Source organism: Haematobia irritans, chromosome 4, assembly GCF_050003625.1.
Source record: "Haematobia irritans isolate KBUSLIRL chromosome 4, ASM5000362v1, whole genome shotgun sequence".
NCBI lineage: Eukaryota > Metazoa > Arthropoda > Insecta > Diptera > Muscidae > Haematobia > Haematobia irritans.
This window is the reverse complement of record NC_134400.1, coordinates 149,774,268-149,799,777: the sequence shown is the minus strand read 5'-3', so window position 1 is coordinate 149,799,777 and position 25,510 is coordinate 149,774,268. Positions and strand designations below refer to the sequence as shown.

The window sequence follows — 25,510 nt, the reverse complement described above, 5'->3', positions numbered from 1 at the left end:
TGGAAATTAAGAACACCAATTTTTCACGTTCGTGGATTTGACGTGAATAGTGGAATTGAAGTGGATATCGGACCATTGTTGTAAGGCTTTCATTGGAAAATTTTTCGTGAATTTTTTTTCTGTGTAAGGAATGCTTTATCGCATTTGAAAAAAAAAAATTAAGTACATTCAACTAATTTTCGTAAACTAAAATAAAGTCAAATCGGCTATAGATTGTTTTTGAGGGAATGTTTAAATTCACATTTAAAGAAAATATTTTCAACAAAAAAAAAATTTTATTTGTCCAAAATGTCGATTTTGTGAAAAAGAAAAACAAAAAATTAGTTTTCGTGTTATTTATTACAGAAAAAATGATTTATTTTCCAAATAATATGAGAGAAATCGAGAAACGTAGTGTTCAATAGAAAAGTGTTCATACTAAATTCGTTTTCTTAATGAAAAGAAAAAGCTTTAGGAGAAATTTTGAAAAAATTTAAAGAAAGAATTAAAAAAAAAAAAACATTTATTAAAAATATTACAAAGTTTCGTGATTGATTTTGATGCGTAAATTTATTGTATCACAGTTAAAAAATATTTCTATGTTCAATTTCAAAATTATTTTAACCAATTGATTTTTAAATGAAATTTGTACATATGCTAATACCCATACCCCACATCAATTAAAAAAATTATTGATTATATAAAAAATATATATGGCTCCAAAAATATTACCAATAATTTCTCAATCAAAATAAAAAAAAAGTTAATTGACAATTAAAAAAAAAATCACGAAAATATTTGGAGTTAAAAATTTAATTGAATTTAAAAAATGATTAATTTTTTTTTATTAAAATAATAAATAAATATCAAACATAAAAATGAATAGCATTAATTGGATCAATAATTTTATAATGACGTTGGTGATTGATTCTATAATTTCTGTGAATTGCGTGGAGAAATTTTAATTAAAAAATGCATTGGAGCAATCAATTCCTCGATTACCGATGAAAAAATATTTTTTGTAATACAAATTTCAATAAAAAAAAATGAATTGGATCAATCGAAAAAACAAGAATTAATTAAATTTTCAATTGGACATAAAAAAAAAATAAGTTTCAATTGGAAAAATATTGGCGATATTTTTTTCTGAGAAATTTTTTTTTTGTTAGGAAAGAAATTTAAGACAAATGGAGTTTTCGTTCGATATACCACTTTTAAATTGGATCAATTAAATTTGTGATTAAATAAACAACAAAAAAACTATTTTTTTTGCTATACAATTGTTTTTAATCAAAACAAAAAAACAATCAATTAAATTTCCAATTTTTTTATTTTTGCGATTGAAGACATTTCAATTAAAAAGTTATTGAATCAATTAATATTGTGATTTTTGGTTTGATTAAAAAATTTGTAAAAGCAATTAAATTTTTTAAGTGACAATGAAAACAATTCAATAACAGTTTTAATTGGAAAAAGATTATTGATATTTTTTTTGAGCACACAATTCATGAAAAACAATTGGAAAACTGTTGGCAATATTTTTTTTTTTTTTGAGAATTTCTTTTAATAGGACCAAAAATTTAGAAAAATATAAGACGAAAAAATTAGAAAAAAGAAGTATTGTTTAGGCAAATCACTTTTTTTTTAACCGATAACCATGTGTTACTGTACATTTTGAAGTCTCTAAAATTTGACAATTAATTATTTGTCTATATAATTGAAATAAGAAGTTCTGAGGCATCATCACATCCTGCTGGCAAATCAATGTAGAGGCAGCTTAAATGACATGACATGAATGTAGAGGCAGCTTAAATGACATGACACAGCCATGACATGACAAAACCTTGGAAAATTCATTGCTTTTTATTTATTTTTTTTTTGGAATAGAAAATTTTGTTTATTACATTCTGTTATATCTTTTAACTCATAGATCAGTTGAAAGTAAAATATTCTGCATTGGTTTCTTATATATTTTGCATATTTCTATTAAAAAAAACAGTTTTAATAAAAAAAAATAAAATATAACGCAGGAGAAAAAACGCCAATTTTTGGGATTAAAAAGTTTTCGATAGTACTTATAATTATGAAAATATAAATAGAATTAAATTCTGTTTTGGTGTAGTAAAAAATGAAAAATATGGAAAAAGGGAACCGAATAAAACAAAACAAAAAAACTGCATTACTCTGGGAAAATTATAGAACTTTCGATTATATTTAAATTATACGCAACATCGAAATCTATTAAATATTTTCCAATTTTCATTAAATATAGAATAACAATTTTGGAATATTAAAACTACAATCTATTAACAAAAGCTTTTCGTTTTTTTTTCAATAAATCAAAATATGTGTAGATAGTTATATGAAATTTTAGACCATCAAATTTTCTTTTATAGTTTAACGCCCATTTTCATGAAGCTCCGTTAGTGCTCCGTTAACTAACGAACTTTTAAACCGTATTATGGGCATCGCTGCCATCTTGCGTATATATTCCATATGCCAGTTAGGAACTTAACTGCCGAAAAATTTTCTGTTAAAGTTAACTGGAGAGAAGATATTTGGAATTTACTTTCTGTTAACTGGCAGTTAAAGCGTAACGGAGCTACATGAAAATGGCCGTAAGTTATTTTTTTTTTTAAGTAAATGCAATTTATTGGATAATACTTGGTAACCTTAATGATAAAATTTCAATGATTAAAATTTCGTTTTGTATTCACACAAAACAATTTTTTCTGATTCAATCACGAAATTAATTGATCCAATTAATTTTTAATTGAAATGTCTTCAATCACAGAAATGATAGTATCAATTAAAAAATTAATTGAAGGTCAATTAAAAAGTTAATTGATCCAATTAAAAAATTAATTGATACTATTATTTTTGTGATTGTTTTTGTTTCAATTAAAAAATTTGTTGAATCAATTTTTAATTGAATATTTTTTAAAACTCAATTAAAATTTTAATTGGAAAAATTTTCGTGAAATTGTTTTGTGTGTTGTTTAGAGAAACGAAACATCAGACAAATGTAGTTTTCTTTTCACGTTAAAAATGTTCATTAGAAATCTTTTGCCTACATTTAAAATTTCTTAAGGACAAAAGAAAACTTTGTTTTTTTTTCTCGAAATTTCGTTTCTGACAAAAGGAAGATTTCGAACACTTTTCCATTATTTCTAAAATAACAAAATAAACTTTTCCCAGAATAATGTATCGTTTTTCGAACACAATCCTCTCTTTCCAAAAATTACAAACAAAAATATTTACCAGCAAAAAAAAGAAAGTATTTGAAAATTAAAAATAAATGTTCGTTTAATAAAAATAAAGTTTTTTGTTTTCTAAAAAATCAAAAATTATTACATCTAAAATTAAACCAAAACATCACAAATGCAAAAAAAAAAAATACAAACATCACTTTGGATCGCATCCCTACTGTGATTAACGCTATATATGTTTTGAGGGACTTTCAAAACAAACAAAACCCCAAATCCTAGGAAATCTCTTGGCCATCACACAATGCTTGAGAAGATTTTCTCCAATTCCACAGTTGTGACGGGTTGCAATACCGTATCCTTGCCTAAAAGTCTATCGAAATCCTTGGCGGCTTGCCTAAGTTCACTTTCAGTGACGATAATATCCTCAAATTTCTTTAATATCTCCTGCTGATGGCCGGAAGCCATACGTTTGACACCTCGGTTTACACCATTTGGAGTTCTCCATAGATGGACATGTTGATTGATAGCATCTGCCGAGGGTGATAAAATCGATGCAGAAAAGTTCACTTCATCGGAGTTTTCAATTGCCATCTGAGGTGGTGGTTGTTTCGGCAAAGGCGGTGGAATTTGTGGAGTTTTCGAAGACTTTGAAGCCGACGACCCCGAATTCATCGTGGTAGAGGTATTCGTTTGCAGGCCAAAGTATTTGGCATATTTACTATCGATTTGTGGCGAAGACGATTGTGACGAACCATTGAATGATGCCGACCGTGGCGTTATCTGTGTACGTCCAACTCCATTCACGCTGAGGGATTGTGTATTGGGGGTATTTTTTCGTGTGAATTTTCGTCGTATCTCCACCACTGGTGTTGTTTTACAGGTTATTGTGCTTGTGGCATCCGTTAGGGCAGGCGAAGAGGTGTCTATATTCTCTTTGCCAGAATCGGTATTTGAATCCTCTAGGTGGTATTGCATAGACTGATGGCCATGCCCATTGCTGAGATTGGGAGCGGAATTATTGAAATATTTACTAAGGGCATTATTGCTAGCATGATGATCCGAACTATTCTCCAATGAGGCCAAAGCCGTAGAAGGCTGGCTATTTTGGCGATAATCGAATTTTATACACTTGGAATTGATTTGCACCTTATTCTGTTGCATTTGATTGCAATTCTCAATGAAGGGCGATTTGATTTTGCCAATTTTCTTAGGTGGTTGCTGCGACACTGAATCATTGCTTTCCACACTCAATTGTTCACTAAAGTTTGCATTGCCATTGCTTGAATTCATGCCATTCTCCTTGGCCTGACCTTGTCCTGAGGTTTGATTGTTATTGCGATCATTATTCAAAAATGTGGTGGGGAGCATTAGTTTTCCTATCGTTTTCAATTTGATCCGTCTCATGGTGGGAGTTAGAGTCGATGTAGGTGTGGTATCATTATTAGACATATGAGCCGGTGTTGCAGTGATTGGTTTACTTGATCCCTGTAGAAATGGTGAAGTCTTCACAATGTCGGCCTTTATTACTTCTCTCGAATCTGTGAAGTCCAATATGCCAGCATTCTTTTTGGAGATATCCTCACTGGGAGCATTTGTTGTAATCGTTATTTTACCAGTATTCGTGGAAGGATTTTGTTTCAGTATTGTGGGTGATTCGTTAAGTACTGAGGGCCAAGGATGGGCACATTCCATGGGTGTTGGTGTTACACTGGCACTACTTTGGCTGGTACTACTTCTGGGTGTATTCGTCATAAAATAGTTGGCATATGAACTAAGGCTAGAGCTACGCTCAATGCCTGTCATAGGTGGACTGCGGGTAAATGATCCCGAGTTGCGATTGCGTGATTCGCTGAGGCTGCTGAAAAATCTTAGACGTTCCGAGACAGGTAACGAAGTTGGTTCTAAAGAGAAATGAAGGATATTTTTGAAATTAGATTGTTGGAAGGTATATTAAATATGACCTTCACAAGACTTACGTGTTTTCATTTTAAACTTTACGCCGATTGTTGTTGTTTGTTTGTTTGATTATTTTCCTTTTTTTGGTTTTTTAAATGGGAAGTCGAATTACGTTCTCATTGAATGGCAGTTGAGTGACTGTTGCATTCGTTTTGGATTTTTGACACTTCCATTGTTGTCTTTGAGGTTTGCTCACCCACATAGTACCAGTAGACTATGGCGGCATTGTTGTCGAATTTATCGTTTTTTAGTTTGACAAAAAACATTTGTTTTTTTTTGTTGTTGTCCTTTAATCTTGTAAATGTTCAAATGTGGTTGTTATAAGAGAAATTAGTTTGTGCCGTTAATAATACTTGAATTATGATATTATTTGAATCTATTCAATGCTTAATGCCTCTTGATTTATTCTATTTATTATTCCTATATCGCATTGAGAAACCATAAATAGCTCAAAGATAATTGTCTGGTTGAACCAGATTTAGATCTACTACATTATGGGTGTACTCATATTAGAGAGTAAGAAGAGAGCAGGGTTATAAGTTGGTACAATTTTACTAAATTTGGTGCATTTCACTTCCCAAAAGTACTATGGTACAACAATGACCTATTTGGTACAATTTGAAGTACTCATTTCGTCTTCAAAATGCTCGAGAAGTCCCAATTAATTAGTTGTCCAATATAAACATTTTTTAGGTACTGACCAAATAACAATCTAATGGAATAAAATATGGCCATTTAAAATTTGGAGTTCGATGTGTATCTGACATTTGACAATAAAATTTCGTAAGATTAAATGCAAACTGCATATTTAAAATATTTAAGACATCAAATATGGACTCTCAATTTTTCTAAATCCTGAAATGGATAAAAATAAATATATTTAGGATTTTATGAAGCATTTCCATTGGCTCTAGGGAGCCACCGTGGTGCAATGGTTAGCATGCCCGCCTTGCATACACAAGGTCGTGGGTTCGATTCCTGCTTCGACCGAACACCAAAAAGTTTTTCAGCGGTGGATTATCCCACCTCAGTAATGCTGGTGACATTTCTAAGGGGTTCAAAGCTTCTCTAAGTGGTCTCACTGCAATGTGGAACGCCGTTCGGACTCAGCTATAAAAAGGAGGTTCCTTGTCATTGAGCTTAACATGGAATCGGGCAGCACTCAGTGATAAGAGAGAAGTTCACCAATGTGGTATCACAATGGCCTGAGTAGTCTAAGTGAGCCTGATACATCGGGCTGCCACCTAACCTAACCTAATCTTGGCTCCGAGGTCATGTCGAAACTTCTGCCAGATCATGACCAACTCTTGAATGAAAAATTGTTTTCACTCAATAAATTTCCAATATTTAATAACTTATTCCTAATTTTTGAGCCAAAATTACAACTGTTGTGGTATTTCAAGAATCGCTCGCCGTCAAATCCCCAAGCTTGTTACGTGTTTGACTGTATATATTCATTCGAAAATATGATGAAGCCTATGACAACAAACACATTGGAGGGAAACCGATTTCGACTCGCATAAAATCTTTATTAGTTGATAAATAATTTGTATTTTTCGGTTATTATATTCCAAACCATTATTTTTGAAATTTGGCACAATTTTAATCGAAAAAGTACACTATTCTCGTTGGTACAATTTAAAAAAATTAATTTTTTAATGCCTGGATGAGAGAGGCAATTAAAGAAAGATAGCCGAACCAAATTTAGATCTACTACATTATGGATTTACTCCTATTAAATAGTTAGAAGATAAATAATTTCATATGCTCTTAAAGAGTGATAGCCTAACGCACACTTCAAATGAGATAAGAGAGAGAGAGAGAATCATACTATTACCGAGTTGGAAGAGTGGTAATCTTATGTCCAATTAAAGAGAGATAGTTTAACGCACATAATCTCATCGCAATTAAAGCGATTACGTACATTTCAGATGAGATAAGAGATCTTCTCAAATAAAAAGATCCGTGTAAACACTCTCTCGGAATCGCTGACATAATGACTTACATCATTACATTCTCTCTTTGTAAATTCAGTTATGTACTCCAAAGTTGTTATTTCGATTTTTAAAACGTTGGTCACTAAATTTTAAACTTAACGACGAAAATTTCTTTTGCATGCCAATAATGCAGTTTTGCAATATACTTCTTATGAAAAAAAAAAAAAAAAACAATTCATAACATAATTTTAACGAAAATTTCGTCAGCAAAAAGCTTGTATTTCTATGGTCAGCAGGTTGATTACAATATTATAACATATAAAAATTGAAAAATTGAAAAAAATTGAAAAATATTTTTTAAATTCAATTGCTAAAATTATGTGAACCAATTATTTTTTAACAATGAAAATTAGAATTAAATTGTTGTTTTGTTTTTAATAAAAAATTAATTTAGTAAATTACATTTTTATTTGAAACCACCAAAATTTCCAGTTACATTTTTGATTGGATTCGTTATGTTTGGCATTTAATTAAAATGTTAATTCAATAATTAATATTTTAATGCAAAATTTAAAGATTATAATTCGAGCTTTTTGGAAAAGAAGATTAAGCAATTTGATTGAATCATTAAAAAGAAAACTCCATACACACAAAAAATTTTGTTCTGATGCAATCACGAAATTAATTGATCCAATTAATTTTTTTTATTGAAATGTCCTCAATCACAGAAATGTTAGCATCAATTAAAAAATTAATTGATATATTTTTGTGATTGATTTTTATTTCAATTAAAAAATTTGTTGAATCAATTAAATATTTAATTGAATATTTTTTAAAACTCAATTAAGACTTTAATTCGAAAAATTTTCGTGCAATTTTTGTCTGTGTATGCAGGGTGGTTGATATGCAATGCAACAGAGAAAATCACTATATGTTTTGTCAATCTTTTTATACCCTCCAGCACACACATTGATAATTGAAATTAAGTGATACAAATGTCTTCAATCATGAAAATGATAGTATCAATCACATTTTTAATTGGGCATAGAAAAAGACACTTAATTAAAAAATTTATTGATTGATGTCAATCTAGCGATATCTGTCCGTCTGTTGAGATCACGCTAATTTCCGAACGAAATTAGCTCTCGACTTGAAACTTGGCAAAAGTTGTTTTTATTGCTGTAGGTCGGATGGTATTGCAAATAGGCCATATCGGAGCAAGTTTACGTATAGCCACCACATAAACCGATTCCCAGATTTTGCTTGCGGATCCTCTTGGAAGAGGATCCGGTTAAAATTTGCTACGCGGTGTTTGTATATGATCTCTAACATTCATGCAAAAATTAGTTCAAATCGGTCCATAATGATTTATAGCCCCCATATAAACCGATCCCAAGATTTGGCTTTCAAAGCCTGTTGGAGGAGCTAATTTCATCCGATCAGATTGAAATTTCGTACATTATGTTAATAAAGGGTGATTCTTTTGAGGTTAGGATTTTCATGCATTAGTATTTGACAGATCACGTGGGATTTCAGACATGGTGTCAAAGAGAAAGATGCTCAGTATGCTTTGACATTTCATCATGAATAGACTTACTAACGAGCAACGCTTGCAAATCATTGAATTTTATTACCAAAATCAGTGGCAGAAAATCCGCTTTTTTATCGACAAATTTTGTTCAGCGATGAGGCTCATTTCTGGTTGAATGGCTACGTAAATAAGCAAAATTGCCGCATTTGGAGTGAAGAGCAACCAGAAGCCGTTCAAGAACTGCCCATGCATCCCGAAAAATGCACTGTTTGGTGTGGTTTGTACGCTGGTGGAATCATTGGACCGTATTTTTTCAAAGATGCTGTTGGACGCAACGTTACGGTGAATGGCGATCGCTATCGTTCGATGCTAACAAACTTTTTGTTGCCAAAAATGGAAGAACTGAACTTGGTTGACATGTGGTTTCAACAAGATGGCGCTACATGCCACACAGCTCGCGATTCTATGGCCATTTTGAGGGAAAACTTCGGAGAACAATTCATCTCAAGAAATGGACCGGTAAGTTGGCCACCAAGATCATGCGATTTGACGCCTTTAGACTATTTTTTGTGGGGCTACGTCAAGTCTAAAGTCTACAGAAATAAGCCAGCAACTATTCCAGCTTTGGAAGACAACATTTCCGAAGAAATTCGGGCTATTCCGGCCGAAATGCTCGAAAAAGTTGCCCAAAATTGGACTTTCCGAATGGACCACCTAAGACGCAGCCGCGGTCAACATTTAAATGAAATTATCTTCAAAAAGTAAATGTCATGGACCAATCTAACGTTTCAAATAAAGAACCGATGAGATTTTGCAAATTTTATGCGTTTTTTTTTTTTTTAAAGTTATCAAGCTCTTAAAAAATCACCCTTTATATGACCGCTAACAAATATGCCAAAATTGGTCCATATCGGTCTATAGTAGAATTTTCTATGCAACCCATGGTGGAGGGTACATAAGATTCGACCTGGACGTATATACTTGTTTAATTTTAAATAAAATTAAATTACAATAGAAAAAATTTCAAAAATAACATCAAATTTTAGAATCAGTTTTTATTTGTTCAAATTAGCTACCTCTGGCACGAAATATGGCCGACAAAGCCACCATATGCTGGACGAATGAGGCTCTGCGGTATTTTTTCCCATTCCGCCGTCTTATGATAATCTACATATTGGGTCCGATTGAGATGCAGATATTTGGGTGGCCATTATGCAGTAGAAATGAAGCGGGGGACCTCCTTTCTAATCATTCTTGGTTGATGCGTTCAGAGTGCGATGGTGCTGAGTCTTATTGGAATGTCCATGGTCTGTGGCCGAAATGTTTACAATTATTTTGACCCCACGGTCGATGAATACGAGCGTGGGCGACCATTGGCCGTTATCGGCTCACACCACACACGGCGCTTGATATCTGGTGGGAGCCACCGTAGTGCAATAGTTAGCATGCCCGCCTTGCATTCACAAGGTCGTGGGTTCGATTCCTGCTTCGACCGAACACCAACAAGTTTTTCAGCGGTGGATTATCCCACCTCAGTAATGCTAGTGACATTTCTGAGGGTTTCAAAGCTTCTCTAAGTGGTTTCACTGCAATGTGGAACGCCGTTCGGACTCGGCTATAGGTCCCTTGTCATTGGGCTTAACATGGAATTGTGCAGCACTCAGTGATAAGAGAGAAGCTCACCAATGTGGTATAACAATGGACTGAATAGTCTAAGTGAGCCTGATACATAGGGTTGCCACCTAACCTAACTTTGATATCTGGTGGCGAACTCTATCATTTTGTTACTTCACAAATTCTCAATCTGGAATGATTCAACCCCAGTTTCTACCGAATACCAAACATGTTTTCAGCGGTGGATTATCCCACCTTAGTAATGCTAGTGACATTGCTGAGTGTTTCAAAGCTTCTCTAAGTGGTATCACAACAATGAGGAATGTCGTTCGGACTAGGCGATGAAAAGTAGGTCATCGAGCATCGGATAGCACTCAGTGGTAAGAGAGAAGTGCACCACTGTGGTATTAGCACAATGGACTAAATAAAGGGTGATACGGTCAAAATTTGGTCAATATAAACTTGACGTATTTCTTTCAATTTTCCATTTAAAAAACCTGAACACCCCTCATTTTGAAGGTGTGTGTGTACAATGTTGCTCTTATTTTGATTTTGGAATTCACTTTTCAGTTGTCAAAATGCCGTCCAAGCAAGAAGAGCAGCGTATCAAAATTTTGCTCGTGCATCGCGAAAATCCGAGCTACTCGCACGCAAAGCTGGCAAAATCGCTAAAAGTTGCCAAATCAACCGTTACAAATGTAATTAAAGTGTTTGGGGAACGTTTGTCGACAGCCAGGAAGTCTGGATCGGGGGGAAATCGAAAACCGGAAGCCGCTGAGACGACAAAGAGAGTTGCCGGTAGTTTCAAGCGAAACCCTAACCTCTCTCTCCGAGATGCCGCAAATAAGCTGGGTGTATCGCCTACAACCGTGCATCGAGCCAAAAAACGAGCCGGACTATCGACTTACAAGAAGGTAGTGACTCCAAATCGCGATGATAAACAAAATACGACGGCCAAAGCGCGATCCCGGAGGCTGTACACCACGATGCTGACGAAGTTTGACTGCATGGTAATGAACGACGAAACCTACGTCAAAGCCGCTGCTACAAGCAGCTTCCGGGACAGGAGTTTTATACGGTAATAGGAAGGGGAAAGGTAGCAGATATTTTCAAGCACATAAAACTGTCAAAGTTCGCAAAGAAATATCTGGTTTGGCAAGCCATCTGTACCTGTGGCTTGAAAAGCAGCATTTTCATAGCTTCCGGGACTGTCAACCAAGAAATTTACGTGAAAGAGTGTTTGAATAAACGTCTGCTGCCTTTCCTGAAGAAACACGGTAGTTCCGTACTGTTTTGGCCGGATTTGGCATATTGCCATTACGGTAAAAAGGCCATTGAGTGGTACACCGCCAACAACGTGCAGGTGGTTCCCAAGGACAAGAACCCTCCCAACACGCCAGAGCTCCGCCCAATTGAGAATTACTGGGCTATTGTCAAGCGGAAAAAAACTGCTAAGGACGATCAGCAGTTCAAGTTCAAGTTCAAACTGGCTTTCTGCGGCGAAGAAGGTGGACAAGGTGGCTGTACAAAATCTGATGGCAGGTGTCAAGCGTGAGGCCTGGCAATTCGGATTTCGGAAAAATAACTGAATATTTTTCCTGAATTTTATACTAATTGAACTTGAAAAAGAAATTTAATTTGATTTTTTAAATAAACGATTTCACCGATTTACACGCGTTTTCCCTTGACCAAATTTTGACCGTATCACCCTTTAGTCTAAGTGAGCCTGAAATATCGGGCTACCACTATACCTAAGCTAACCTAACTTTTGGCTCATTCCAGTCTAGTTATTTTTGTGTATTTGTGAGCTCTTGGAGTTTTTGGAACTTCACTGGCTTTAATGCAAGCTCATTTCTCAATGTGTGATGCATACGTTCTCGCGCTATGTTCAGTTCACGATTTCGTTCATATCTGACCTTCATTTCTAGTGTTGTAACCTTTTTTCCTTCACTTATTGGACACTGATTGTAGCACGGTAAGAAGCAATGGTATAGAAAATCATAGCCAAAAATGGCAATGAAAGTGTGTGGAAGTGGTGCAAATTGAAAATTGACTGTTGAAGAAACAGTTTTGGAAACACTGCACTCCATACATTTGATTCGTTACATACTAATAAACATGAGGAAGTCTTCTTTGCATTAGCGAGACTGTCGCATGCTCTTGTGATTTCTATACTTGAGCGATTGGGCTTAATCGCATTTTTCTTATACACACACATAATATAGTGATAAAAAATGTATTGTATTTTCTTTTGTAATCAGTATTAGTATTTTTTTAATATGTTTCTTTTTGCTTTGGATTACAATAACACCATCGCGTAGCAAAAATAAGTATGCGATAACTATCATCATTTTATTGTATAATTTTTATATCAAAATATAATACTTCGAGTACCCCCCATCAAAGTAGCCTCATAATTTTCTTTATATTTCAAGACAGTCTAAAATCATTTTGTGGTTGATGACGACTGTAAAGAGGATGACGTTGACTGTGTTCACATAACTTTGAAGATCATGTTTGGATTCAATACAGTGTTCATTTTAATGGAGCATGACTAAGTGTTCACAAAACATCAAATAATTATCCTAGAGTTCATCACGGAAAAAAAGACATGAACAATTGGGAAACTGCACTGAAAAGAAAGCATACTCGGTTCCAAAGGTTTTGTCTTTACTTTAAAAAATTTGGTATTGATTCCGAGCCAAAGAAGCGGAGAATACAAGTAAGGATACTTTTAAGACACAATTCTCTTTTAAATTCGGGTTTTGCGTACTTGCTTCTAGGAATCCAATTTTAATTTTTCGCTTTTTCAGCTTTTTTTCTTCATATGCTATCAAAGTCCTTTAAAAACGAGTTAACGGCAACTTTATTTTCCAAATTAGGACTCGACTTCCAGTAGAAATTATGCTATGTTTGTAGTAAAAAACTCCTTTAAAATAAAGTTTTGAAAAACATGTCCTATATTTGAACGATTTTTTGCTTTGTAGTCAAGATGCAAAAAGACAAATTTAAAGACAATTTCAATAAAGTTAAAGAATTTTTCTGAATTATTAAAGCCAAGTTGACCTTAGCCTATACATTTTTTCTTTCATGTTAAGATACCCATTTTTAAGTAAAATCACTTAATTATAAGGACAATACGACTTCATTGAAAAGTTTATCGACTTTTGGACAAGGAAAATAACTTTATTTTAGAGAAATGCGTCTTCTATGCTAAGCAAAATTTGTATTCGTATTTTAAAGACATGAAATCTTTGACCTCACGACAATATTTTTTTCAGTGTGAAATGTATAATTTTTTTTAATGATTTCTTTAGGAATAAATAAAAATTATTTAGGAATAAATAAAAATATATACATTTTATCGCCAGATTAACAAAAAGTCATAGTAAGTTTTAAATATGTATATACTTGATGTGCATATACTTTTGGAACAAATATGTATATACTTTTAGAACAAGCTCGGTTCCAAAGATTTTGTCTTTAAATTAATGATTTTTGTATTGATTCGGAGGCAAAGAACGAGAGAATTGAAGTAATGGTACATTTTAGACACAATCCTCTTTTAAATTTGAATTTTGCGTACTTGATTCTAGGAAACACACTTTAATTTATAAAATTTTTCAGAATTTTTCTTCATGTGCTCTCAAAGTCAAATTTAAAAATATGTTAACAACAACTTATATTTCCAAATTCAAACTCGACTTCAAATAGAAATTATGCTATGTTTCACGAAAAAAACACGTCTTTAACATAAGACAAAATATTGAAAAACATTTCATACTTTTTGTTACTTTGTAGTCAAGAATTATGAAAGCCAAGTTGAACTTGGTAAAATCAAAATTTTCCTTTTTTATGTAAAGATAGCCAGTTTTAAGTCGAATCACTACAAGGACAAAACGACTTTATCGAAAAATGCGGCTCCTATGCAAGGGCATAAAAACTTTGGCCTCACGATTATATTGTTTTCAGTGTGAAAACTTCAAAGGTCAATTAAATTTTATTTTAGTTCAAAAAAAAAAAAAAAAATAGTCAAATTGCAGTTAATTTTTTCCCAATGCTGTTACATTTTCTCCAATATGAGATAATGTTCTTGCTCGAAGAGAACTTCAAAATTAGAAAAAACAAGTTATAAATAAATGAAGTACACTATTTTACTAAATTCTATTCTTTCACCAAATAATTGATAATTTCCTAAAACGATTGAATTTTACCATAATTACTTTAATTTTAAGTATTTTATTCATTAAATCGTTGAAGAAAGGCAAAGCCGTCCAGCAACAAAATTTTAAGTTGTTCTAAAGGCACAACCTTGAAATCACTTTCAAAAATGTCCTCCCAAAGATGTTCTTTATTTTAGCTTCACTGGAAGTTCTTTTCATTAAATTTTTTATAACTCGGCTTTTTCATATTTTTAATGGGTAATTTTAACTTTTTATATCCTCCACCATAGGATGGGGGGTATATTAACTTTGTCATTCCGTTTGTAACACATCGAAATATTGCTCTAAGACCCCATAAAGTATATATATTCTGGGTCGTGGTGAAATTCTGAATCGATCTAAGCTTGTCTGTCCGTCCGTCTGTTGAAATCACGCTATCTTCCGAACGAAACAAGATATCGACTTGAAACTTGGCACAAGCAGTTGTTATTGATGTAGGTCGGATGGCTTGCGGAGCCTCTAAGAATAGCATATTTCATACGATCGGGCTGAAATTTGGTACATGGTGTTGGTATATGGTTTCTAACAACCATGCAAAAATTGGTCCACATCGGTCCATAATTATATATAGCTCCCATATAAACCGATCCCCAGATTTGGTTTGCGGAGCCTCAAAGAGAAGCAAATTTCATCCGATCTGCCTGAAATTTGGTATATGGTGTCTAACAAGCACGCCAAAATTGGTCCATATCGGTCCATAATTATATATAGCCCCCATATAAACCGTTCTCCAGATTTGACCTCCGGAGCCTCTTAGAGGAGCAAAATTCATCCGATCCGATTCAAATGTGGAACGTGATGTTAGTATATGGTCTCTAACATCCATGTAAAAATTGGTCCACATCGATTCACAATTATATATAGCCCCCATATAAACCGATCCCTAGATTTGACCTCCGAAATCTCTTGGAGGAGCAAAATTCATCCGATTCGGTGGTAATTTGGTACGTGGTGTTAGTATATGTTATGGCCGCTAATAACCATCCCAAAATTGGTCCATATCGGTCTGTAGTTATATATAGCCGATCCCCAATCACACAAAAATTGGTCCATATCGGTTCATAATCATGGTTGCCACTCGAGCCAAAAATAATCTCCAATTTCTATAGAAAATTTTTTCAAAATTTTATTTCTATAGAAAATTTTGTCAACATTTTATTTCTATAGAAAATTTTTGTCAAAATTTTATTTCTATTGAAAATTTTGTCAAAATTTAATTTCTGTAGAAAATTTTGTCAAAATTTTATTTCTATAGAAAATTGTATCAAAATTTTATTTCTATAGAAAATTGTATCAAAATTTTATTTCTTTAGAAAATTTTATTTGTATAGAAAATTTTGTCAACATTTTATTTCTATTGAAAATTTTGTCAAAATTTTATTTCTGTAGAAAATTTTGTCAAAATTTTATTTCTATAGAAAATTTTGTCAAAATTTTATTTCTATAGAAAATTTTGTCAAAATTTTATTTCTTAGAAAATTTTATCCAAATTTTATTTCTATAGAAAATTTTGTCCAAATTTTATTTCTATAGAAATTTTTTTTCAAAATTTTATTTTTATAGAAAATTTTTTCAAAATTTTATTTTTATAGAAAATTTTATTTGTATAGAAAATTTTGTCAAAATTTTATTTCTATAGAAAATTTTGTCATAATTTTATTTCTATCGAAAATATTGTCAAAATTTTATTTCTATTGAAAATATTGTCAAAATTTTATTTCTGTTGAAAATTTAATGGGTAATTTTAACTTTTTTTTTGTTTCAAATAGGTAAGAATTACTAAAATGGTACAAATTATTGACATTTTGTCAAAAAAAAAAATGCTAAATCCATTCTAAAAAATTGCGAATTTTTGAAAATATTTCAGGCAAACGATTCAGACAACGTTGTAATGCATTAAATATCATAAAAAAAGTGTTTATTTGACAAAATATCAGTTTTATTTTAAAAATATAAAATTATTTATTTGCCAAAATACTATTTTTTTAATTCACATCCAAAACTCTGAATTAGGATCACATAAGAAATGATCCAAATTCAGAGCAACGGCTGTTGAAATGGTGGACATTCGTCCTATGACAAGCCCATATTAAATTCATCGCTTCTGCGCCGATTTTGACACTTCCACTTCGAGATACAAAAAGAACTTTTTCACAATCGCGTTAGCCCACTTTGGATTCTGTCTATAGGAAAGTATGTCAAACCCCGCCGAAGGCCGGACAACTAAATCAGTTTACAATTGCGTTAACCCAGTTTGAATTCTGTCCATAGGAGAAAATCTCACACCAAGGCCATCCACTTATGCGAGTTTCGGTTCACGATAGCCAACTTTGGATTCTGTCTGTAGAAGAAAGTATCAAAGCCCCGGCGAAAGCCTACCTTCTATTTCACTTTTCGTTCGCGTTAGCTCACTTTAGATTCAAATCTCGACCGAAGGCTTTCCACATATTCCACTTTGTGGTAGCGTTAGTCCATTTTTTCTCCATAGGAGAAAATCTCGAATCCCGGTCGAAGGCCTGTTACCTTTGCAATTTTGGATTTCCGTTAGGCCCCTTTGGATTATGTCCATTGGAGAAATTCTCAAACTCCGGCCGAAAGTCGACCATCCGAATATAGTTTAAGTTCACTTTAGCACACTCTGGATTTTGTTCGTAGAAGAAAGTCTCAGACTGCGGACTAAGGCCGGTCACATATTCCACTTAACGTTCGCGTTAGTCCACATTGGATTTAGAGGTGTGCACGTGACACGAAATTGTCGTGACTCACGAAAATTTTCGTGACTCATGGCGTGAGTGTGCGTGAGCGTGATTAACAAACCTAATTTCGTGCGTGAGCGTGAGTCACGAAAATAAAATTTTCGTGGGTGTGCGTGAGTAAAGAATTACGCTCACGAAAATAATCCTGCTAACCAACATAAAAGGTTTAAGAGATAAACTCATTTACAATTTTAGTGATACCTGGGATGTTAAGAGTGTAATAACGCTCTCGATTTTGATAATGCTCATGATTTCAGACACGTCGTTAAGGTAAACTACTCGATAAAACTATTCATTAAGGTAAACTAAATCGTGACTCACGATATTTTTCGTGAAACACGACATTTTCGTGCGTGAGTACACATTTTCTTCTCGTGAGTGTGTGTGAGCATGAGTCCTACCAAACAATATCGTGCGTGAGTGTGCGTGAGTATGATTTTTCCGTCGTGAGTGTGCGTGTGCGTGAGTAAACTATTACTCACGTGCACAACTCTAATTGGATTCTGTCCATAGAAAAATGTGTCAAGCCCTGGCCGAAAGACTAGACCATTTCAAATTTTTTCAGTGTACAACGGTCTTTATATCTTTTTCTAGATAGAACATTTTATTTCATCGTTAAATAAGGGACTATTAAATATCGCTAGATATGTTTTAAGGATTTTGGTATTGATTCTGAGCCAAAGATGCGGGTTTTTTTAAATAAGGAAATTTTTTGCCACCTATCTGGCCTTAAATCTAGGATCTATAAAATTAAAATTAGGATACAGATCTCATTTATCGATTTTTCATTCTATTTTTCCGGTATATTAATAAAGCTATTCACGTACAATGCCAGTTTAAAAATCCAAATTATGACGGATACTTCGAAGTAAAAACAATTTTCTTAATTCCAAACAAACTTTAAACCAAAGATGCTAAATCCTCGAAATAAGTCTTAGCCTATATTTGAAGCTTTTTTATCTTAAATCTAAAGATTCAATATTTCAGTTAATTTAAGGACGATTTCTTTAAATAAAGAATGTCTTTCTTTACTTTAAGGAAAATTTGACTTAGTTTAAAGACATGCAATTTTAACGAAGGGACGCAAATTTTCAAAATGTCCTAAATTTAATGAAAAAATTTTTTGAAGCAAAGATTATAATCTTTCTTTCAATAAAAATTTCATTATTTTAAAGAAATTTTTCCTTAATGGTGTGTAAATTGCGCATCCTAAAATTGAGGTTGCGTAATCTTTAATTCCACGTATTTTTTTTTTTTGATTTTCAGTGTATGTACTAAAATCACATACGGTAAAACATGATTATAAATTTTGTTATTATTTATAATTAATTCATAAATAAATGCATTTGTTTTATTGCAGTAAATGTGTAACATAGAAACATGCAAGAGTAAAACAAAAAACTATATACCAAAGAAGGCAAGCAAATATAAATATTTTAATGAAAGAAAAAATATGTTCAATAAAAGTTGGGTAATTTGATGAATTTGTAATTATTGGTTGGTTAAGAGAATTTCAAATATGGGTAATTTTTTTGTTTGGTGTATCCGTATATTTTCACTTCAATGAGATTTAATTATAACTCAATCTAAAAATTATTTAGGATTTCGTTCAAGTGTATCTGAGGTAAATAATGTATTGACGTCATTTGTAAGTAAGTAATAATAAAATATATGATTTGAACAAATAAAAAAAAATAATACCATGCTCATGCTCAACATAAACAATAAAATCACAAATGCTATACATTGAAAAAGTCCACTGAAATAATAATAGACAAACTGTGGCACAAATAAAAGATCATTAAAAAATAAAAAATATATTTAGGCTATGTATTCATACTCTCCTTGAGAGAATCAGAGGTGGTTTATCTCCTTCCCATAATGCTGGTCACATTTATGAATACTCTAATGGCGTTTCCGATAGGCAAAAAATGTGTTGCCTTGGCGTTACACTACTTTTATCTTCATTGTATTTTCGCCCAAATGACAGTGTCATTCCAAAGTTATATTTAATTCATAATATTGTGAGGGATACAGGGTCCAAAGTCTATGACAGTGTCCTTCATATTTTGCAATCAATTACGAGGATGTTGCCCCTTTTTCCCAATCGAAATCGCCAAAAAAAAAAAACAAGTAAGGAAAGTCTAAAGTCGGGCGGGGCCGACTATATTATACCCTGCACCACTTTGTAGATCTAAATTTTCGATACCATATCACATCCGTCAAATGTGTTGGGGGCTATATATAAAGGTTTGTCCCAACTACATACATTTAAATATCACTCGATCTGGACAGAATTTGATAGACTTCTACAAAATCTATAGACTCAAAATTTGAGTCGGCTAATGCACTAGGGTGGAACACAATGTTAGTAAAAAAACAAGTAAGGAAAGTCTAAAGTCGGGCGGGGCCGACTATATTATACCCTGCACTACCACATACCACATCCGTCAAATGTGTTGGGGGCTATATATAAAGGTTTGTCCCAAATACATACATTTAAATATCACTCGATCTGGACAGAATTTGATAAACTTCTACAAAATCTATATACTCAAAATTTATGTCGGCTAATGCACTAGGGTCGAACACAATTTTAGTAAAAAAAAAATATGGGAAACATTTAAATCTGAAGCAATTTTAAGGAAACTTCGCAAAAGTTTATTTATGATTTATCGCTTGATATATATGTATTAGAAGTTTGGGAAAATTAGAGTAATTTTTACAACTTTTCGACTAAGCAGTGGCGATTTTACAGGGAAAATGTTGGTATATTGACCATTTTTGTCGAAATCAGAAAAACATATATATGGGAGCTATATCTAAATCTGAACCGATTTCAACCAAAATTTGGCGCGCATAGCTACAATGCTAATTCTACTCCCTGTGCAAAATTTCAACTAAATCGGAGCAAAAAATTGGCCTCTGTGGTAATATGAGTGTAAATCGGGCGAAAGCTATATATGGGAGCTATATCTAAATCTGAACCGATTTCAACCAAATTTGGCACGCATAGCTACAATGCTAATTCTACTCCCTGCGCAAAATTTCAACTAAATCGAAACAAAAAATTGGCCTCTGTGGTCATATGAGAGTAAATCGGGCGAATGCTATATATGGGAGCTATATCTAAATCTGAACCGATTTCAACCAAATTTGGCACGCATAGCAACAATGCCAATTCTACTCCCTGTGCAAAATTTCAACTAAATCGGAGTTAAAAATTGGCCTCTGTGGTCATATGAGTGTAAATCAGGCGAAAGCAATATATGGGAGCTATATCTAAATCTGGACCGATTTCAACCAAATTTGGCACGCATAGCAACAATGCTAATTCTACTCCCTGTGCAAAATTTCAACTAAATCGGAGTTAAAAATTGGCCTCTGTGGTCATATGAGTGTAAATCGGGCGAAAGCTATATATGGGAGCTATATCTAAATCTGAACCGATTTCAACCAAATTTAGCACGCATAGCTACAATGCTAATTCTACTCCCTGTGCAAAATTTCGACCAAATTGGGGTAAAACTCTGGCTTCTGGGACCGTATTAGTCCATATCGGGAGCTATATCTAAATCTGAACCGATTTCAATAAAATTTGCAACACTTGACTATAGTACTAATTGTTCTTCTTGTGCAAAATTTTAAGCAAATTAGGGTAAAACTCTGGCTTCTGGGGCCATATAAGTCCATATCGGGCGAAATATATATATGGGAGCTATATCTAAATCTAAACCGATTTCTTCCAAAATCAATAGGGATCTATTCTGAGCCAAAACACATACTTGTGCCAAATTTGAAGTCGATTGGAGTAAAACTGCGACCTAGACTTTGATTACAAAAATGTGTTCACGGACAGACGGACAGACGGACATCGCTATATCGACTCAAGAGCCCACCCTGAGCATTTTTGCCAAAGACACCATGTGTCTATCTCGTCTCCTTCTGGGTGTTGCAAACATATGCACTAACTTATAACACCCTGTTCCACAGTGTGGAGCAGGGTATAAATATGGGAAACATTTAAATCTGAAGCAAAGGAAACTTCGCAAAAGTTTATTTTTGATTTATCGTTCGATATATATGTATTAGAAGTTTAGGAAAATTAGAGTAATTTTTACAACTTTTCGACTAAGCAGTGGCGATTTGATAAGGAAAATGTTAGTATTTGACCATTTCTGTCGAAATCAGAAAAAATATATATATGGGAGCTATATTTAAATCTGAACCGATTTCATATTGGCAAGCATAGCGACAATGCTAATTCTACTCCCTGTGTAAAATTTCAACTAAATCGGAGTTAAAACTTGGCCTCTGTGGTCATATGAGTGTAAATCGGGCGAGAGCTATATATGGGAGATATATCTAAATCTGAACCGATTTCAACCAAATTTGGCACGCATAGCTACAATGCTAATTCTACTCTCTGTGCACAATTTCAACTAAATCGGAACAAAAAATTGGACTCTGTGGTCATATGAGTGTAAATCGGGCGAACGATATATATGGGAGCTATATCTAAATCTGAACCGATTTCAATAAAATTTGGCACACTTGACTACACTACTAATTGTACTCCTAGTGCAAAATTTCAACCAAATTGGAGTAAAACTCTGGCTTCTGGAACCGTATTAGTCTATATCGGGCGAAAGATATATATGGGAGCTATATCTAAATCTGAACCGATTTTTTTCCAAAATCAATAGGGTTCTATTCTGAGCCAAAACACCTACTTGTGCCAAATTTGAAGTCGATTGGACTAAAACTGCGACCTAGACTTTGATTACAAAAATGTGTTCACGGATAGACGGACATGGCTATATCGACTCAGAAGCCCACCCTGAGCATTTTTGCCAAAGACACCATGTGTCTATCTCGTCTCCTTCTGGGTGTTGCAAACATATGTACTAACTTATAATACCCTGTTCCACAGTGTGGCGCAGGGTATAATAACGGGCTGCCACCAAACGTAATCTCGCCTAATGGAGGGACGAAAATTTCCCAAACTCTTGTGCTAATTTTTAATTTCGACAATGTTGTTTTTATTTTCAAAGCAGATATTACGAAATATTTTTTAAATCAAATTTATTTTGTAAGATGACTAATTAAATACTTGCAACTGAACAAAACTGAGGAAAATCCTGCCTCAAAGTTATATGTCATTTTCTACTTTACGTAGTTTGTCGGCATGGCTGTCGTTGATTTGTGAAAAACGTTCAATAGGCAGTAGTAGCAGGCGTGTCAATAAGTTACGTTCTTTTAATTTGTTTTACAGAAATTTATCCGCAACATTGTGTAAATTGCTTGTCCTAGAATTAAGGATGCATTAATCTTTAGTACTGTGATTATATTTCACATTATCAGGATGTTTTCAAATTCGCCTGAATTTGAATTCGATATTAGGGCAACTTTCTTTAATAAATACTGAAAACATCGTAGAGTAACAAAAGTCGATTATCAGCTCTTCGACTGATGAAATCGACTTTATAAAATTTTCCAATTTTCCAAAAACGAAAAGTCGAATTTGAATTTGAATTGAAAGAAGAATTAACGAGTTGCGCCTGCTTTTATGATGAAAAATCGAATGTGGACCTGTTCACAATTTTTAAAACTCGGAAAATTGATTGATGCTTGAAAAAATTGAAAAATCTACTTTTTGATTCTTATTACAATTCCAGAATATATTTGTATATGCTGATTTAATTTCAATAAACCAATAGTTAATTATGAAAATGATTCCAAAAAAATTAATTAAAAGAACTATCGTTTTGTAACCAATTGCTCGAGCTAATATAATTCTATATGAACAATTTATCCATAAGAAATTAAAAATTTAACATACTCTCTGCCATTGTAATTAAACAATGATCCATCTTAATTAATTGCTTCAATCTTAAAAATAATAGTATCAATTAAAGAATTAATTGAAAATAAAAATATACTTGATTAAAAAATTTAACTAAACATGAAAATTATATCAAATTATATTAATTCGGCACTTTCATTTATTTTATTATTTTACTAATTCTATTAATATTTTTACAAAATTTTATTGCACAACTCAATTAATTTCCAAATTGAGACAATCAATATATTTTGTCTTCAACTAAAAAATTAATTGATCCACTTATTGAAAGTGTTTCACAGAAATGACGGTATAATAAACGTCAATTACAAAACTAATTGATACGATTAAAAAAATTAATCACTAATTTTTGTATGAAGGCAAAGTTTCGTACGAAATCTACCCGCGATGAGAGAATAGAGTATGTGTTTGTTCAACTTGTGTCGACTTCTAAGAAAATTTTAATTGGATGTTGTTATCGACCCAACAATACAATAAGTTTGGACCAGTTTCAGATAAAAGTAGAATCCATTACTTTGGGGTATGAAGACATAATTATTACCGGTGATTTTAATTCGAATATTTTCGCCAATTCCACATTGACAGATAATATCTTAGCTATTGGGTTATATACGACTAATAATACGAATCCAACCAGGGTTGCCATTTTGGTCCGTTCGGACCAAAATTGGTCCAAAAAATTATTAAATTATAAAATTGATCCGATGGTCGGACTAAATGGAATTTTGTTGATATTGGTCCACTTTCGTCAAATCGGCAATTTTTCAAAATTTTTCAAAATTTTGACAAAAATTTCTACAGAAAAATTTTTACACAACTTCTATAGTTAGAAATAAAATTTTGGCCAAATTTTCTATAGAAATAAAATTTTGCCAAAATTTTGTACAGAAAAAAACTTAAAAAAAAATTTGTATAGATACAATTTTGTATAGATATATAGAAACAACTTTTGTATAGATATATAGAAACAGCATTTTGCGATAACTTTATATAGAAATAAAAGTTTGACAATATTTTCTATAGAGATAAAATTTGGATAAAATATTCTATAGAAATAAAATTTCGATAACATTTTCTATAGAAATAAAATTTGGACAAAATTTTCTTTAGAAATAAAAGTTTGACAAAATTTTCTATAGAAATAAAATTTAGACAAAATTTTCTATAGAAATAAAATTTGGATAAAATTTTCTATAGAAATACAATTTGGACAAAATTTTCTATGGAAATAAAATTTGGATAAACTTTTCTATACAAACAAAATTTGCATAAAATTTTCTATAGAAATAAAATTTGGACAAAATTTTCTATAGAAATAAAATTTTGACAAAATGTTCTATAGAAATAAAATTTTAACAACATTTTCTATAGAAAAAAAATTTGGATAAAATTTTCTACAGAAATAAAATTTTGACAAAATTTTCTATAGAAATAAAATTTGGACAAAATTTTCTACAGAAATAAAATTTGGATAAAATTTTCTATAGAAATAAGATTTTGATAAAATTTTTATAGAAATAAAATTTGGACAAAATTTTCTATAGAAATAAAATTTGGATAAAATTTTCTATAGAAATAAGATTTTGACAAAATTTTCCATAGAAATAAAATATGGAAAATTTCTATAGAAATAAAATTTGGACAAAATTTTCTACAGAAATAAAATTTGGACAAAATCTACAGAAATAAAACTTTAACAAAATTTTCTGTAGAAATAAAATTTTAACAAAATTTTCTATAGAAATAAAATTTTAACAAAATTTTCTATAGAAATAAAATTTTAACAAAATTTTCTATAGAAATAAAATTTTGATAAAATTTTCTATAGCAATAAAATTTGGACAAAATTTTCTTTAGAAATAAAATTTTAACAAAATTTTCTATAGACATAAAATTTTAACAAAATTTTTTATAGAAATAAAATTTTAACAAAATTTTTTATAGAAATAAAATTTTAACAACATTTTCTATAGAAAAAAAATTTGGATAAAATTTTCTACAGAAATAAAATTTTGACAAAATTTTCTATAGAAATAAAATTTGGACAAAATTTTCTACAGAAATAAAATTTGGATAAAATTTTCTATAGAAATAAAATTTTAACAAAATTTTCTATAGAAATAAAATTTGGACAAAATTTTCTTTAGAAATAAAATTTTAACAAAATTTTCTATACAAATAAAATTTTAACAAAATTTTCTATAGAAATAAAATTTGGATAAAATTTTCTATAGAAATAAGATTTTGACAAAATTTTAACAAAATTTTCTATAGAAATAAAATTTTAACAAAATATTCTATAGAAATAAAATTTTGATATAATTTTCTTTAGAAATAAAATTTGGACAAAATTTTCTTTAGAAATAAAATTTTGACAAAACTTTCTATAGAAATAATATTTTGACAAAACTTTCTATAGAAATAATATTTTGACAAAAT

At 31.9% G+C, this 25,510-nt stretch overlaps 1 protein-coding gene across 18 annotated transcripts in view; it reads right to left on the bottom strand.

The window, feature by feature from the left end:
• The window catches only part of Svil (Supervillin), a 1,072,938-nt gene that overhangs the window by 333,848 nt on the left and 713,580 nt on the right, over window positions 1–25,510 (bottom strand). The window contains exon 12 of one of the 18 annotated variants that reach the window (XM_075304577.1): window positions 3,260–5,089. The exons of the other annotated variants lie outside the window; for them this stretch is intronic. Within the exon in view, the coding sequence (XP_075160692.1) occupies window positions 3,483–5,089 (1,607 nt within the window). The 3' untranslated portion in view covers window positions 3,260–3,482. Of the gene's footprint in view, window positions 1–3,259; window positions 5,090–25,510 lie in introns of those variants that run through there. 18 annotated transcript variants of the gene reach the window in all.